The 18,082-nt window shown below is 51.9% G+C and overlaps 1 protein-coding gene across 1 annotated transcript in view; it reads right to left on the bottom strand.

Moving 5' to 3' along the window:
- Positions 1-436: 436 nt before the first annotated feature.
- Positions 437-18,082, bottom strand: part of Rab35 (RAB35, member RAS oncogene family) — an 18,074-nt gene continuing 428 nt past the window's right edge. The window contains exons 2-6 of the mRNA XM_005396519.2: positions 12,531-12,581; positions 8,415-8,538; positions 3,636-3,760; positions 3,435-3,559; positions 437-2,050 (exon numbers count right to left, since the gene is read on the bottom strand). Of these exons, the coding sequence (XP_005396576.1) occupies positions 1,922-2,050; positions 3,435-3,559; positions 3,636-3,760; positions 8,415-8,538; positions 12,531-12,581 (554 nt within the window). The 3' untranslated portion in view covers positions 437-1,921. The remainder of the gene's footprint in view (positions 2,051-3,434; positions 3,560-3,635; positions 3,761-8,414; positions 8,539-12,530; positions 12,582-18,082) is intronic.

Here is an 18,082-nt window from a genome sequence, read left to right as displayed (position 1 = left end):
CCACCCCCACTCATGCGTGTAACACTCAGCAGGACAGACAGTCTGTCCTCACCACCCCGCCCCCAACCTGGGCCTGGGCATCCAGGTGCCAGAAGTCATCCAGGCTCCTGGCCTGGGCTGGAAGTTCCCAGGATCACCCTCCTATTGCTTGAAAGTGCAAGCACTCCCACACTGGCTTCACCTGAGTGCTCAGAGACAAGTACAACCCCATGACTACAGGAGCCCTGAGCTGTGCGCAGCCTCACAGGCCCGTCAGCCAGGACAGCCCTGAGCACGGACACCTGCTTCTCCTGGCTCCTCCGGAAGAGATGGGTCACCTGCAACACCTCCAGGGCGCCCACCACCTCAGGCCCACAGCGCCCCAATCCCAGCGGCTCCAAAGACTTCTCTAGCTCAGAACCCTGGCTCTGACGGTTTGGACAAGTGGAGAGACAGGTGAGAAGAAACCCCGTTTTTATTGATTAAAAACCCATCCACAGTGTTAACATGGAAAATCTGCAGTGTGATCTGTGATGTGATTGTCCAATCAGGGCTTTGCCTGGAAATCACCCAGCAAAGGAAATTTAATAAAACATTGTGGTGTTGAAATAATTTCTTACCCGGTTACATGATCCTTTTAGGGGAAATGGGAACGAAGTACCCCCCCAGGGAAGGAGGGGAACAGTAATCAAATGTAGGTGACTGGTTTCTCCTCCAGGGGACTGGGGTGCACAGAACTGGACTGTCACCAGCCGCACTGCCACTTTTCATGTCCCACTGAGAAGTCTTCCTACTACCTTTGTACTGAAATAGTCAGTGATCCAAGCTCAGAGGTGTCACCCCACTGTCCAGCAGCCCCGGCACCCACCCTCACATTCAGAGGTGCGTAACACACACTGTCCCCGGGAGCGCCAACGTGGACAAGGGTGCAAATGCCCTTTCTGTTCTCAGGGCCAAGAGTCCAGCCCCACAATGACAGGAAGCAATTCACTTTTTCTAAAAACACTGGACCCAAAGTAGGGTGATCACAACTTTTGCTGCTGTTCCAGTCAAACCTCAGGGAAAGAAAATAATGGTGAGGAACTTAATTCATTTGATTTGGCTTCACTTTATCTGTTAAGATAATGCTCCTCTAGCCTCCAGCAAGCCCAGTCTCTGCACGGACACACCCCTACCTTTCTGTTGGAACTGAAACATGTTGGTAAGGTAGAAGCCACGGCTCCCCTGGGTTTCTAGCAGAGGTGTCCAGGAGGCAGGACAAGAAACCTGTTGGCCAAAGGGTAGGACTGATTTCCTCCTCTGTGGGACCAAAGGCCTGGGGCCAGCAGAGGGCGATGACTGCCTCAAGGCCAGGTTTCCCCAGCTCCCAGAACAACTGTGGGGGCAGGAAAATGGGCGCAGGCCCTGGAGAGGGGTCAGACCCTGTATGCCTGGGACTGAAGCTGTCAGCCTGCAGGAAAGAATGAGCAACATGGAGCCCACTCCACCGTCCCAGGCCAGCCCAAGACGCTTTAGAACATGATGCCGTCTCCTCCAGAAGCTGCTGGCCATTAGGTGGGATAGGAGGGCCAGGGGAGGGTCTGTTGCAGCAGGCTGGCATTAAGGAGGCAAAAGCCAGAGCAGGACGAGGGTGTGCAGCTGGTTAAAGCAATATACACTATGTACAAACTGGTTAATCAGTCCGCTCCGCTGGCAGCATCCTCACCAGGTCCAGGCGCCTCGGCAGGGAGGAGGGCACCAGTGGGGAAGGGCAGGCTCCTCCAACAGCTTCTTGGCACTGGGGGGGGATGGGGGAGGAAGTGCCGATGGCGCCTCCCAATACAAAAACATGGAGAGAATTCTTTAAATAACGGCACAAAACTGAGACTGTCCCCCGAGGAGCCCCCGTGGGCCTCGGGCTGGGGGAGGGACCACAGTGCAGTCTCTGCAGTGGACTGGGGCATTAGCAGCAGCGTTTCTTTCGTTTACTGTTCTTCGTGAGCTTCACCACATCATTCTGTTGCTGCTGCTGCTGTTTCGCCAAGTTGTCTTTCTTTGCTCGCAGAACCAGCTCTGTGATGCAGTTGAACATCTGGAGAGATGACACAGCACAGCTGCCTCAGACCTAGCAGGGAGGACCCCGCTAGCCAGCACGCCCACCTCCCCTGGGCCAGCCCTGTTTCTGTTTGTAAGGCGTTTTGTGTGTATGTCCTCAAAACCCTTTCTAGGAGGAGGCTGTGAATTATCAAAGGTCAAAAGGGAACATTAAAGACCAGACCCATGAGCAGTGTGACTTGGGGAAGTCAACCTCTCGGGGGTTTTCCGACCTTTTTTTAGTAGAGAGGAAGAACGGAATCTTCTGACAAGACGGACAAAGATACCCTGCTCTTTGGGCGGGCGGGAGTGGGCCACAGCCCACTCAGCCCGTGCCACCTCACTACACCTGGGGCCCAGACGTGCCAAGCACCCAACAGCCTTCCCTCGCCAGCATCCAGTAACGCTCCATCTACTGATCCACACTCCTCTACTCGTAGACAAGTAACGGCAGCCACAAGCACAAAGGGGAGCAGGGACATTAAAACAAGCAGGACAAACATGTCCTAAAGCACGCACCTCGTGCCGAGCACTTAATTAATTCATCTCAGTCCTCGAAACTTGGAAGGTGGAGACTCTGACTCCCCCAAATCCACAGATGAACAAATGAAGCCAAGAGAGGGCGAGTCCAGGAGTTGGACCCTGGCTTGGAGAACCCCATATTCCCACCACTGTCCACCCCGTGCCCCGTCATACAGTGGAGCCTGACTTCCCTGGGGCCTCTGGACTCTGCACATGGGAAGGCAGGACTCCCCAAAGGCCAGCGAGTGGGGCCAGGCTGCGCTGTGCCAAAAGTTCTGGCTTTTCTCATACTGGATCACAAATGCTTTCCAACGGGCACAGCGAGAGCCAAGAGAGGCAGCCTTGGGCCAGAGGCTTGGCCAGGCTGCAGAGGCTGAGCATCTCCAGGAGCGTTTCAGGAGCTCACAGCAGGCCCACCTCAGGCCCAGCTCAGGAGGCCATAGGAAAGCAGGAGGAGGTGACAGCGGTGGAATGAGGGCGGCACCAATGAGGCAGAGGGCTGGAACAAAAACCATGCATGGCTTTGGGTTGGGACAGATCAAAGCTGACTCAGCCCCTTACTAGTTGAGTGATATTCCTGAAATTATTAAACACTTAGGACCTTAGTTTCCCTACCAAAATAAGGGAGGGAGGAAATGCCTACTTCAGAGGACTATTGATATATAAGCGAAGACTCTTACAAGGCCTGGCAGACAGCAGGCACTTAATAAATGCTCATTACTGTGGTACTTTCTATAGGTCATTCTGACACCCGGGCAGGCTGGGAGTCAGGCGAGGGCTGTGGTGGTGAAGCGGACCAGTGGCAGCCTCCCAGGAAGTATGTGGGCCCTGCCACCCACCCGGCTCTGCCCAAGGCTCACCTCTTCCACGTTAACATTCTCCTTGGCACTGGTTTCAAACAGCTGGATTCCCATCTGCCCAGCAAATTTATAGGCGTCTTCTGTCTCCACCACCTTCCGCTCAGGGTCATCATTCTTATTGCCCACTTGAAGACAGAATACAGTCAGCTGGCCCCTCAGGCCGGCAATCCCACTGTCCCTGCCCTCAGAGCCCAGCCTCACCTAGTATTCGGCATACATCATCACAGTTCTGGTTGATTTCGTGAAGCCACCGCTTGACATTGACAAAGGACTCCGCACTGGTGACGTCGTACACTACAATAACCCCGTGGGTCCCACGGTAATACCTGTAAGGGCAGGTGGCAGGCTTTAGCCCAAGCAAGAGCAGCCCATCCCAACCCACAGCAGGATAGCAGACTCGGGGAGTCAAGGGGGTACTTTCCGGCACCCTATGGCAACACCGGCTCCTCATGCCTGCCCCCACCACCACCAGCTCAGGAGTGGGGCAGCAGACCAGGTCTGAGGAGTCATCCTAGGTGATTCGGAGTCTGCCACCAAACGGAAACTCTACGAAGTTCTCATTTTATTTTTAGAATTCAGGTAATTCCTGTATTTGACATTGTTATCACTATCCTTGTTTAAACATCCAAAAATGTTCTCTCCTCAAGTCTGATTAGGTAATACACCATCCCAAGCTGCTGCACCATTCTGAAGCCCTGGCAGTCTGCGTCCCCTCCCCCAGGGCCAGGTGACACTTCCCTTCCTGCCACTCTTGGCTCATCCCTGGCAGCAACAAGGAGAGCACAGAGGCTCCAGCCCACCCGTAAGAGGGAGCCGCCAGGAGGGAAGATGTCAAACATGCCTCTCCAGACACCTGCGACCCAGAACTCCAGTCTGGACATCTTCATTTAGTCGGATCTTCAGGTGACAGACGAAGGACACCAACCACAGGAGGAACAGGAGGATGAGGGCCTTGTGCTTCCCTGACACCCTTCACAGACACAAGGCCAGGCAGCACCCCTGCTCCTGACACTATGCGACCCCAGTGTGGTGCCTCTGAGCCTTCTGCCCAGAGACTCAATCGGTGGGGGCTTCCTGTTACGCTAGAATGCACACCAGAGCGGACAGGCTGCTTCCTCCAACCTTCTAGCCAATACCTACCCAGCCCTGAGCCACTCCTACGGCACGCAGTCATGGAAAGCAGCTCCTCCCTGTGCCCATCCTGAGGCAGCTCAGGGCACTACGGGCTGAGCCAAGACGCGGCGGCCAGGCTGATGGGGGCAGCGCGGTCTCCATCTGCCTGCCTGCTCTGTGGCCAGCTCTGCGCAATCAAGGCTGATGTGAGCACGAAGGTCAGCCTTGGCTCCGTCTACGAAAGGCTGCGGACATTACAAAGACGGCTGCTTCCACCTTACCATACTTCAGTTCCTGAACTAAAACAGGGACATAACCACTTAACTCTTGGAGTGGGTGTGAGTAATAAAAAAGAACACCAGCCACCACGAGGGCTGGGGAGTCATACAGTCAGTGTGGGTACCCTTTATCATCACTGTTAATGTCTCTTCCATGTCAGTCTGGGGTCACAGAGGTATCAGGAAACCAAGAGGCAGCACAGCCTGAAGGCTGCAGTGAGCGAGAGGAGCCGCTACCACGTTCCGGGGTCCAGTCTGACCTGTCCGTCATCTCTCCCCCCTCACACCCCAACAGCGATCTCCCCGGGCCTCACTCTGTACAGCTGTGCTCCAGGGCTGCAGGGTGCCCTGGCTTTGGGCGAACTCAGCAAGTCCACTTTCTCAGCTCTGGGCCCAGAACAGGCCGGGCCGGGCGCTGGCCCACCGCAGCTGCTGCCAGAGCGCCGGCTCAGCACGCCGAGCAGCTTGGTAGACACGTCCCGGGCAGGTGAAGGGACGTGCGCTGTGAGCCACGAGGACAGGACAGATGTCTGTCCCCTGCCGGCAAAGGAAATACGAGCAGCAGGCTGCCTCCGCACCCTCTCCTTTGGTGAAGACGACTACCAGTGCCAAGCAATGCCCCAGCCACTGTGGCACAAAGCCCCCTGCTGTTCCCCGGGAAGCTGCACCTGCTCTGGGGCACACGGAAGGGGCTGCATCTGAGAGCAGGGCTCAAGCCTGAAGATGAGGTCACCCTCAGCTCTGGCAAGGAGGGTGCCAGCGCTCCTGAGCTTCCCACTCCCAGCAGGAAGCACCTCCATCCTCAACTTTGCTTTACGCCACGCACAGCACCAGCAGCTCTGCACTCCCTACCTTACTAATCTAACAACTTGGTCGGGTTATCAGGATGGCCATTTCGCCAGTCAGGACCCCATGAGGTTGACAGTGGGGTGACAGCTGAAGTGCTGGTGTCCACTCTGACTCCCAAGTTAGTGCAAGGGGCTTTCCTTCCTCATCCCCTTTCCCTCTTCCCTGCACCCCGCCTCCTTCCCCAGTTGCACCCACTGGAGCCAGTAAACCTCAGGTGCCCGGGGAGAGAGCAAGAACACCCAAGCAGGTAATGGCCGAGCTCTCTCATCAGGCTAATGGGACAGAGTTTCAGTTTCTCTTTGCACGACCCGAGTCAGAAAAGGTCGCACTCCTGCACCAGGACTGCCCCCTCGTTGTACCGTCACCGGGTGTCCAGTCCTTCTGTGGCCCCTTGGTGGGCCCTACGGCTCCTCCTGCCTCACGAGGAGCCGAACACCAACCCAAACATGTGCCCAAACCTCATGCTCTTCAGACAGGCCAACCAGTGGGTCTGAGCCACTGGCCACAGGCCCCCACCACACAGGTCATCCCGCTTCTCAAACGCCCCAGAAAAAGCACATTACCCCCAGGCCACTGAGTAACTCCAAGTCTCCCCAACAGAAGGAAGGAGCAGTTCCCTGTCCCCACCCAGCTGTGGCATGAAAGGAGCCAACTTCCTGGCAACAAGGGGTGGCTAAGCAGACACCCCAGACCCCAGTACCTGTACCCTGCCCCAAGCATTTCCATGGCCACAGGCCACTGCCTCTGCCACCCCGAACCCCCCAACTGGCTTCAACTCCCAGGAAGGAGGCCATCTGCCCTCGCCCCGGTGCATGGTGTGCTGTGGAGCAGTACCAGCCTGGGCTTTGGCATCAGACCTCAGTTCTGATCCTTATTCTTTTTTTTTTTTTGGTACTGAGGATCGAACTCAGGACCTTGTGCTCGCCAGGCAGGCACTGTGCCACTGAGCTATATCCCTGGCCTTTCAGTTCTAATCCTGACTAAGCAACCGTTATTCATTTTGTCCTTTCTGGGCCTATTTTCTCAGCCATAAAATAGAGATAATCGTAAGATTCTTCAGATGGGATGAAATGAAATAAAGTAGGTGATGCCTTTAGTGACACAGTACAAGGAGAATAAGGAAGAGTGGGATCAGTGCCCAGACCTGACAACCTCAACCTCCTACAAGGGTCTCATGCTTGGACCTGTGGGCTCCAGGCTGCCCCCAGCTCTACGTGTCAGTCCTGCCTCAAGGGGCCTGACACCCTACCCTTCTCCTCCAGTCTTCACTGGCCCCTGCCAATATACCCAGGGCCTGAGAGCCCTCACTCAGGAAGCTCAGAGCACTGTGCTCAGCGAGTACCAGGTCTGCAAACCCCAGGTATTAGGGAGCTCTGGACTCACCACAAGGCTAACAGTGTCGGGGAACATCGTGCTCAGCAGTATACTCTGTATGCCAACCTAGCCCTGCTAGCCCTCCTCCTTGCCCTGCCAGTAGCCCTGACCCCCACACTCCTTGGCACCACAAGGGTGATCAGAGGATGCTAAGGGGCCAGAGGGAACTCTGGGCTCCACGCTGACTCCATGCTGAAGGAAGGACTGGGGTCTCTGGCAAGGAAACTTCCCCCTTCCACCCAGAGGAACCACTCTGCAAGGGGAGTAAGGAGGTGTCCACAACTGGCAGGCACGGCAGCGTGGAGCCCAGGCTCTGCTACTGCTGGGAGCAGACCACTTCTCAGAAGCGCCCCAAACTGTCAAACAGGTAAGAGCAACACTGGGTACAGAGCTACAGGAGAGCCCCCTCAAGATGACCCACAGACCCAGAGTGCCCAAAGCAGGAGACCCAGACGCAGATGTCAGGATTTGAATAAATTCTACAGATAAAGGCTAGGAGTGTGCCAAATTAAACCTCTCCTCCTTTAAAAACAAAAGCTCTGGGGCCATAGCTCAGTGGTAGAGCATTTGCCTAGCATGCATGAGGCCCTGGGTTCAATTGCCAGTATGGAAAACAAGTAGTTTCAAAGATAAACCCTCTGGGAACCAGAAGCACAGAGAGTTCAGGCAACTTGCTCAACGATACAGCAGAACAGAAATTTAAATCCCAAACTGTCTGCCTTCAAACCAAGCTCCTTCTGAAACCTGATCCATTAAGAGTCTAAGCACCAAGGGCCCCTCTCAGGACTCCAGCAGCTGGGTTTTGCTCCAGTGTCCAGCTAAGACCACAGAGGTGCTGCAGCAGCAAAGGAAGACTTCCCCATCAGTGGCTTTGGGAGGCCGAGGAAAGACCTCCCACATAGCCATCCTCCTCCCAGGCCTCCGGAGAGTCACCTCCAAGGAGTCAGGATGGGTGACGGAACACGAACACCTGCCAAGAGGAACTGTCACTGACTTGAGCAGGGCACATCACACCTGGTGAGGCAAATGTAACTGCGAGTGCCCTTTTACGGAGTGGTCAGCCAGAGGGTAAAGCTGAGTGTCCAAGGAGAAGCACAGGGTCACTGTCCTGCCAGACACCTGAGCAGCATGCTCAGCCACCACCTGCCCGCCCACCCAGAACACACCCCCACCTCCTCGCACACTGTCAGGAAAAGGAAGAGCACAACCAAACCCCCGCACCAAGGCCAGAAACAGCTCACTTCCTGACCACCTCTCAGACCCACCCAGTGACACTTCCATCGTGACCAGTACTGTCACTCAACTTCACGCCAACACACATCCAAGGCCAGAGGTTCACGTGGAAGTGAGGCGGGGCCGGACTCACGTGGAAGTGATGGTGCGGAAGCGCTCCTGCCCAGCTGTGTCCCAGATCTGCAGCTTCACCTTCTCCCCGTTGATCTCCACAGTCCGAATCTTGAAATCCACTCCGATGGTGGTGATGTAGCTGCCTGCACACAGCCGGCACATCAGCAAGGCCCAGCAGGGAGCCCCAGACAGACCCCATGTCCTGATGTGTGCACGGCAGACCTTCAGGCCTTATGACCCCTCCCCCGTATGCCCCACACAATCGAGGTTCCCCCAGAACACAGCCCTCAAGGAAGATGCAGACTGCCATGCTGGCACCCACAATGGAGGTGAGACAGGATACCATGGAACAGGTGACAATTTCAGAGTGATAAAGGCTACAAAGGAAATAAAATAAGGGATACGACTGGGGAGCAGGAACAGGCTCTGTCAGAGTGGCCAAGGTGAGGACATGTCAGTTGTGACCTGAGAATGGGTCCAACCTGGGTTTCTTTTCTAGTCTACTCAAAAAAGTTTTAATGACCCATAAAACTGACTTCCTAACACACAAAAAGGACCATGCCAGGTGGCGCGTGCCTGTAATCCCAGCACTCCAGAGGCTGAGAGGATTGCCCTGAGTATAAGGCCAGCCTCGACTACACAGTAAGTTCGTAAGTCAGCTTGAATTATAAAGTTTTTTTTCAAAAAAAACCAAAACACTGCTCCAGGCAGAGGAGACAGTAGGAAAACAGCAATGGAATATGTAGGGTCACATGAGGTCAAGACCAAGGTGGGAAGCGGGCAGAGGAGGTCAAAGCTTTGGCCTCTGTCATTTTCAAGAACCTGGACTCTTGTGGGTCATGGGGATGCAGGGAGGATTTTAACCAGTGGTGTGAGCTGCATTTTAAATGGATCTTTTGGGGCCCTTGTGTGAAAGATGGATTTGAGGAGAAAGCCTGGCAACAGTCCAGTTCAGGCTCACAAAGGCCTGGCCACTAAGAAAAACAGGTTCTCACTCCATTCAGAGCTTACCACATAACGTCCCGCAGGAGACAAGACACACAAAAGACCATGCAAAGTGTGACAAGTGCATAGGAAAGATCCAGGTGGGGTGGGGATCAAGGCAGGTTTGGGATAGGGGAGGAATTCCATTTGGACCTAGTTTAAAAGAACAGGTAAGATTATCCAAGGCCAAGATCACGCAGGGAAAAGACATCCCACACAGAGGCCAAAGCCCAACCAGAAGGCATCCAAAAACCCAGCCAGCCTGGTGCCCCTCCAGTCCTGGCCAATGCCAAGGGGCGCGGGCCAGCACCTCAGACCCCCGTGAGGCACTCAGTAAACGGCTGACAGCTGAGGGAATGAGCGAGCACACAAACAAAAAACAAAAGAATGTGCAGGCAGTATGAGGAAGAGAGCTGGAAACAAATTACAACCAGGATAGTTCTGTTGCCCATAGGACACCTGGCAAAGTCTAGAGACATTTTTGGTTTGTCACGCTGTTGTCAGCATCTAGTGGTTAGATCTAACCCAGGTATACTGGGCAACAATGTCCAACACACAAGACAGCCCCACAGCACAGAATTCGGGGGTCCAGGTATCTGCAGCGCTGAAGGAGAAAAATCTTGCGGTAAACTCTGCTCAGATGAGAGAAGACCACCAAGGTTTTTGCAAGAAGGAAAGACTATGCCAGACAAGATGAACTCAGTGGTGCAGGACAAGGTGGGGAGGAACTTCCATAATGCGTCCAGCTAGAACCAATGAGATAAAACACTCTCAAAAACATGGAAAGGAGAGACAGCAAATGAGAGTCGCCTCAGAGTTGAAAGCTGATTAAACAGGAAATCAAGCCGGGCGTGGTGGTACACGCCTGTAACCCCAGCACTCGGGACTCTGAGGCAGGAGGATCATTGCGAGTTCGAGACCAGCCTGGGCTACAAAGTGAGCTCACGGCTGGCCTGAACTGCACAGCGAGACCCTGTCTCAAAAAGACAAAAAATAAAATAAAATAAACAGGAAGTCAGACCACCATTAAGGAGAAAGAGGGATGTTTTCCAGCATAAGCAGAGGCTGCCCAGTAGTTAACTTTCTTAAACAGAAGATAACAGCAACAACTGGTATTTATTAAACGACTACTCAGTTATAGGCACTGTGAACTTTTTTTTTTTTTTTTTTTTTTTTGCGGTACCGGGGATCAAACTCAGGACTTTGCCCCTGCCAGGCAGGCACTTGTGCCACTAGCTCTATCCCCAGTCCTTAGGCACTGTGATATGTGCTATCTCAGGTGATCCTACAACCATCGTGGCACAGGGACAATTAGGAGTCCTCCTTTCACCTCGGCTGAGGCTCAGTCACAATCTCATGGTCACAGAGAAACTCTTTCCAACACTCCAACACCAGCAGTGCTACAGAGCTGTTGCTGACAGGGGAAAGAGCAAAACCCATTTCTCTACCAAAAGAGAAGATTAGCCATATAATCACTTCCCAAGCAAAACTTGCCCCTTAAACACATCAGAGGGAATTCCCCGCAAGACAGTCACACTTTAAGGCTGGGCATGGTGGCACACACCTAAAATCCTAGCACTCAGGAGGCTGAGGCAGGAGGATTGCTGTAAGTTCAAGGCCAGCCTGGGCTACATAGTAAGTTCAAGGCCAGCCTCAATGACACAGTGAAACCCTGTCTCAAAATAAAACAAAACAAAACAAAACAACAGTTGGTCCTTAATATGTAACAAACAAGAACATGTTCAGCTTTACCAGTGATCAGGGAAATACAGATTTAAACAAAATAGTACTTTTTGTCTATTAGCTTAGCAAAAATGAAACAATAATCAGAGTTGAAAAGGGGCATTTTCAACCCCCTCAGTGGGAATGTAAATTCCCTTGGCATCTTTGAAAGACAAGTTAGCAGAACCCAGAAAAACTTTAAATGCACAGATCCTGTGACCCAATAACTCCACTCCTATGGAACTGCAAGTCCCAGAACAAACACACAATGTATCTCAGTAATGCAGCATCACTTGAAACAGAAGCAACCAGAAACCACACACATAACAAGAGCATTGTTAGTAAGTTATGGTGCATCCATGCACAGCGCAACAAGCTGCACAACACAGCAAGCTTCACAACCACTAAAAAAACCCAGAGAGGGCTGTAGACAGCAACAGGGAAGCACGTTCCTAGTTCCAGTGGTGGCAAACCGATGGCACGCATGCCACAGCAGGCTGTCCGTATCACTGAAAGTGCTCACTGCCCGCTGTCTGTATCATTGAAAGCTCTAAAAAGCCATTGCTGATTGCGGACTAAGAGAACGACAAGTTTCTAAGCAGCAGATGGAGTCAGAAGAGTCAAAAGTATGCCCTACATTAGGCAGAGGCTCTCAGGGTAGGAGACAGGCAGGAGCAGGGACAACTGTCATTCTTCACACTCTTGACATCTTCCTGTTCGGAATTTTATATAAGCACGTAGTATTTTTAAACTTTGTTTTAAATGGTGGATTGAAGACACCCCTGGAAAGGGAAATGATGAGGGCTAAAGGGTTTTTTTGTTTTTTTGTTTTTCTGTTTTTCTCTGGTGCCAGGAACCGAACTCACGACGTTGCACATGCCAGGCAGGCGCTTTTGCCGCTGAGCTAAATTCCCAGCCCCTAAAGGGTTTTTTTGAACAAGATGGCTTGAGGCAGAACACACAGGCTTTAGAACTAGGCATGATCTTGGGCCTGCAAATGCTAGGCAAACATTCTACCACTGAGCTATATCCCCAGCCCTTATTTCATTTTTGAGACAGGAGGGGCTGGGGATTTAGCTCAGCGGCAAAGCACCTGCCTGGCAAGCACAAGGTCGTGAGTTCGATTCCTGGTACCGGAAAACAAACAAACAAAAAAAAAAGATATGCTCATTTTTGAGACAGGGTCTTGCTAAGTTGTCTAGGTTATGCTCAAACTTGGGATCCCTCCTGCCTCAGCCTCCTAAGGAACTGGAATTACTGGTATGTGCCACCATACCAGGCTAACCAAAGGGTTCTGACCTAAGCCTCATGCCCTCTTTTTCCCTCCCCTGGCAGCCAGAAGGAGAAAGTTCCCTATATAGAGAGGAACAAGTGTTTTCTAGTGCTGGGGGAAGGTATTTCAAAACTGAAACACCAAGGAAAGACTCACCTGAGAAAGTGTTGTCTGCGAATCGTAACAGTAAGCTGCTCTTGCCCACACCTGCAGAATAGAAAGCACCAAGGTAAGCAAGCTAGTGGTCCCTCCCTCCTGCCCCATCCTTCCTCAGTGAGATACTGCCTCAGTCCCCGCTCTTAAGAGACCCAGTCTATAGTCTGTAGAACTATAAAGAATCCCTGAAATCATCAGGGCTATTCTACAGGTGAGGAAACTGAGGTCCATACAGAAGGGCCAGGCCTCTTCTCAAGGCAACTTCCTGTCCCCCGCATCCAGCCAGACATCAAGAATGAGACTTCCAGTCCCCCTTTCCTTTTCCTTCATCCTCATGTAAGACAAGCAGCTCCCAAATCCCCAGGCCCTGCACTAAGGGCTGCCCCAGCAGCCCAGAGGGAAATACCAGACAAGAGACAGGTAGGAGGAAGGACAACCAAGTGAGACTGGCCCCCAAACTGCATGCAAAATGTGGACCTTAGAAAACCTCACGCCACACATGTAGCTTCAGTTTTCTTTTCTGCTGTTCTTTTTTTAAAAAATTAGTACATGAATATATTCATCGTGGAGAGGTAGTATGTGTACATATCACACCCTAACCCTTGGAGCTTCAGTTTTCAAGTACCTTGAAACGAGGAACTGTAGAACTATAAAGAATCCCTGAAATCATCAGGGCTATTCTACAGGTGAGGAAACTGAGGTCCATACAGATGGACCCAACTGTCAGCCGTGTTCCTTGGCCGAGTCAGTGCCAGACACCCATCAGGCCACCAGCCTAATGCACTCAGGCTCTTTTAGTACAGTAGCTCATGGCTGCTTCTTCCTCTAACAACCCCGCTTCCTCCCTGACCTCAACACAGCAACTCTGGCCTGTTATGTGCATTTACCGGTCCCAGGTCCTCCTGCCCACCCATGACCCCACCGCCCCTAAGTCCAGATGGACCAATGAACCTCTCAAGGAAAGAATTAACATGCATAAGTTCCACTGCATGTGGGTATTCTGATACAGTCAGAATTAAGTACATCTCCTCAGATGAGGTGGCTATGGCTCCAAGAATCTGAGCAACTGGCCTAAAGTGCCTCCACAGGAAGTCCTGGAGCCAAGATCCCAAATCCAGGGCTCTCAGAGCTGATCGTGGTGGTTTGCACCTGTAATCCCAGCATTAGGGAAGCTGAGCTAGGAAAATCGGCAAGAGTTCAAGACCAGTGTGGGCTACAAAGTGAGCTCAAGGCCAGCATGAACTACATAGCAAGACCCTCTTTCAAAATCTGAGCTAAAGAGTAAGGGAGACAGACAGACAGACAGATACTGACTAACTCCCAGTAGCGACTGCTAGGAAAGTGTTGCAGCTGCCTCAGAAAGGAAAATAAGGGGCTGGGGATTTAGCTCAGTGGCAAAAGCGCTTGCCTGGCAAGCGCAAGGTCGTGAGTTCGGTTCCCGGTACCGGAGAAAAACCAAAAAAAAAAAAAAAAAAAAGAAAGGAAAATAAGGCAACCTGTGGGGCGCCCACATCTCGCTCCTGTTAGGTTTTTTTGCCATTTTTATTAGTTTATAACTAGTTTGTTTTCCTGCTTTTTCTATATTCCTTTTTGTAAAGATGAAATTTTTAATGGAAATAACATCAAAGCTATGAGATTTTAACCTACGATTTCATAAATGCCCTGCAACTATGCACATGCAAATGCAGCTGAGCACACGTTCCTGTTTGTGGAAGAAGCCCATAGCTTTAATCTGATTCTCAAACAGGGCACAGCCCCACCCCCAATGTCCAAGTAACCAAAGTTATAAACCACCACTACAGACTGAGCGCACTACAACACCCAACATCCTCTCTGGGCTGTCCTCTCCAAGGATCATTTCTGGGGATTTCACGGAATGAGCTGTCCAGGATGCCCAGAAGAACTTGTTTCTCTGCATACACTTGGACCCTACCTTCCCAAAGAGGGGCTGGTGGCGAGGCTCTCCTGAGCAGACAGGTACTGCTCTCATGGCACCTGTTGTGCAGCCCAGGCCTGCGGCACTCTTGCTCAGCACCACTTCCTCGTTGCTCTGACGTGAGGCTTCCTGTTAAGCCTAAGGAGAGCCTAAGTCCTGGGCTGGGTCCTCACAGCATTCTGCCTGGCGCCAACACCCCATTGGCCCTGCTGCCTCCTTGCTTCCTCTCAAAGCCTTCTGGGTCCAGCTTACTCAGCTAAAAAGCTCATGTCTGGGCCACTAGGCTGTGATATCCTCTGGGATGCAGACCTTGCCTCATTTATCCTGTGCATTCACAGGGCTGTAAGCTGGGCCCAGCACTTAGGCACATCATTTATGACTGAGTAAGTGCCAATCTCACTGACAGCTCTGCTATCTAATGGTATTACTGAAGCATTAACAGAAGGCAAAACAGCAGTTTTTAAATGCAGGGAGGGTAGTGCGGTGTAGAATCTTGTATTTAAATTAAACTTTATCCAGCTCCCATATATCTACAACAGACAAGGGAGAGGTGCTCTCTGCAATGACACAGCAGCTTCTGACAACTGTGCAATTTGAAGCAAGCCCCTCCATTTATCCCCAAACTCCTCTGCAACAGCAACTAAAAACCACTAACCACTACAATCATCACATGGCCCCCTGCTCTGGACCTGACACCAACCTCTTGACACTGCTCTCCCTTTGAGAGAAACAGAAACCCACTGAGATGCCATCTCCCAAACACTCCTGCAAGAGAGGCTTCCTTGGAAAGCACACTGCTACCACTTACCCTACAACACTGGCCTAAGAAAGAAGCAGAGCTTACCAATCTACCCTCTCCACAGTCAAAGCTTCCCCTAGCCACATTCCGGATGAAATGCAGCCACTCCAGCTCTATTACCTCCTATCCTGCAAGAAGCACAGGCCCTAGTGGCACTGCACACCTCTTGACAGCCAAGGGACACCACACTTACTCACTGTCACGCTCCCTTGAGGGCTGCCTCGGGTCCTCCTCATGCCAGCGACACTAAAGTCTTCACCTTGGCCCTTCTCCTCCACGGGGCTACAGGCCCCTCGCCCACAGTACCAACTTACCGAAGACCCTTAGACTATCAAGTGAAGTGGTCTCAATTTTAATCCTGCCTCAACAATTCCCTCATGTAAACTTAGACAAGTCACATTCCCCTCTCCGAGCCTCTGAAGGGCTTTAACAAGGTCTTTGATGGCCACCAGGTTCTAAGAATGACCATTAATGGCCCAGTGTATACAGATGAAATGCTATTACAGATCAAATCCAATGTCGGAAGAACATAAGAGACAATGTAGACCCACAAGCACGAAGACGAGATGCAAAAGCTAAGGAAATATGTTGCAAAGTACAATATGGCAGAGTGGGAAGAACTCTGGATTTATAAAGGAAGAAACTGAGGGCCTACTGTCTGCCAGCCCTACACCAGCTGCTCTCACACACATATCACAGATGTGCACCAACTCTTGGCTTGGCTTCGGACAAACTGTGACTTGGGGCAAACCAGTGACCTCCTCTAAGCCTTAGTTTCCTTATTTGACAAACCACATGGGCAATGGGTGAGAATCAGATGAGAGAGTATCTGTGAAATCATTGGATGGACCTTAGGGAGGCACACACACAAGGATCCCAGAGTGATGATGTCAGCTCCCCGCTCAACTGCAAAGCTTGCTTTGAACTCCCATGGCTACCAACTCTCAGTCTCATAAGTGTTTGGCTTTGAGTTCACCTCACTGTCGGGAGAAATCAAACAGCAAAGCAATCTACCTCCTCTCCACAACCCAGGCCTGCAGGCTCAGACTGAACTAGGAGCCAAACCACATAAATCTTGACCCAACGAGTCTTCTCCCACACCTGACTTCTGAGTGAAAAATCAATACACCATGCAAAATGCACTGTGAGAAAGCAGGCCAAAATCATCCCCTGGGTTTTACAGGGAAGAAAAGCCAACAAAGTGCATCTTCTTGCTGGATTTAGGCCTTTCACCTTTGGGTATCAGCGCTTAGGGCCCAGATGGCTTGCGGAGAGATAAAGAAGACCTTGGACCACAGCAGACTGACTTTTAACTCCAGGAGAAATCACCCTGGTGCCAGCCACTCAGAACCAAGGCCAGAATGGAAAGCAAACCCTATAAAGAAAGACATAAGCCTCAGGACCCCAGGAGCGCCACAGGTCATGTCTAAGTGCAAGACTGCACAGCTCGCCTGGTTTCCTTTCATTCAAACCACAACCAATCAGTCCTCCACCTTTCTAACCCTTCCCAAGCACAGTTACTCTTCTATCTCATTGGTTAGCCCCTAACTTTTCCCCTTATATCTCCCTTCCACCAGCAACCACGGAAACCTTAGCCAGCTTTCACCTGATCCAAACCAACCACATCCCAATCCAGCTTTACAAGTGAGACCAAACACTACCCACTTTCATGACTTACCTATGACACTGTCACCCACCACTCCTACATTCTGGGTCTCGCAAGGAATCTGGTCCTCTCTTTCTGTAAGTCCATGGGTTCTGGAACCAACCTGGCCTCTGCCTCTAGTCACATCCCCCTCTTCTCCACTCGACTTAGGCTTGGTCTACAAACTTAGCTGCACCCAAGCCTCCTTCCTGGATATCCTATAATCCCAGCACCTCAGCGATGCTCCCATAAACTTTCCGGGCCCTGCCTCCTTAATCTCTTGGTCACCCACAAACCTGCTCACCCATCATATTCCAAACACCTCTAAAACCCTGCCCGCTCTGCGAGTAACCAGTCTATCTTCGCTAAGGACACTCAATGTTCATTCATTCAACAAATACATACTACTAAGCACTCACTGGGTGCCAGGTACTGTTCTACAAACTGGCGATGGGGGTAGAGATTTGAGCTAGAAGTCTTCAAGTAGTGTGTGTGTAGCTGTACTACTGTAACACCGGCCGCCCCCCAAACCCCTCTGGTAGACACCAGGGTAACAGAAAACATTTACAGACCACTTGCTGTGTGCTAGACTCAGTTCCCAAACACTACGTGCGCACCATCCACTGAATACTCGCTCTCATGGCACTGGGAGGCAGATCTACCGTTACTGCACTGCACAGATGAGGAAACCGAACCATGCAGAGATTTAATAATCCAGCACAAGCGTGACGTGCTCTAACTGTCTTTAAACCTCAGTTTAAAACTCACTGCAATCCCAGGAGGTGAGTTCTAGGAATATCTCCATTTCACAGACGAGTGAGCCTCACAAAAGATACGGTGAAAACGACACTAGCTAACATTTACTCAGAGCCTGTACACACCAGCTCAGACGCCAAGCACTTTGCCTACTTCATCTCACCTAATACACTACCCAGCGAGGCAAGTCCCCCACTTCTCAGATGCAGGAACTGAGGCTCAAGAGGCGAAGCAACTTGCCCAAGGTCACAGAGTGAAGAAGCTGGCAGTCCCAGGACTCGAACCCAGGTCTCTGCAACTCCAGTGATCGCGCGACTCGACCAAGGTCACACGTGAAGTGGGAGCCGGCACAGGGAGTGGACCCCGCGCGCCCCGGCCCTCCGCTCCGCAGCCAGCGCCCGGCCTGCCCTCGCCGC

Source organism: Chinchilla lanigera, unplaced genomic scaffold, assembly GCF_000276665.1.
Source record: "Chinchilla lanigera isolate Chin_1 unplaced genomic scaffold, ChiLan1.0 scaffold00054, whole genome shotgun sequence".
Lineage (NCBI taxonomy): Eukaryota > Metazoa > Chordata > Mammalia > Rodentia > Chinchillidae > Chinchilla > Chinchilla lanigera.
Note: the sequence above shows the minus strand (reverse complement) of the source record. Positions and strands in the feature narration are given on the sequence as shown.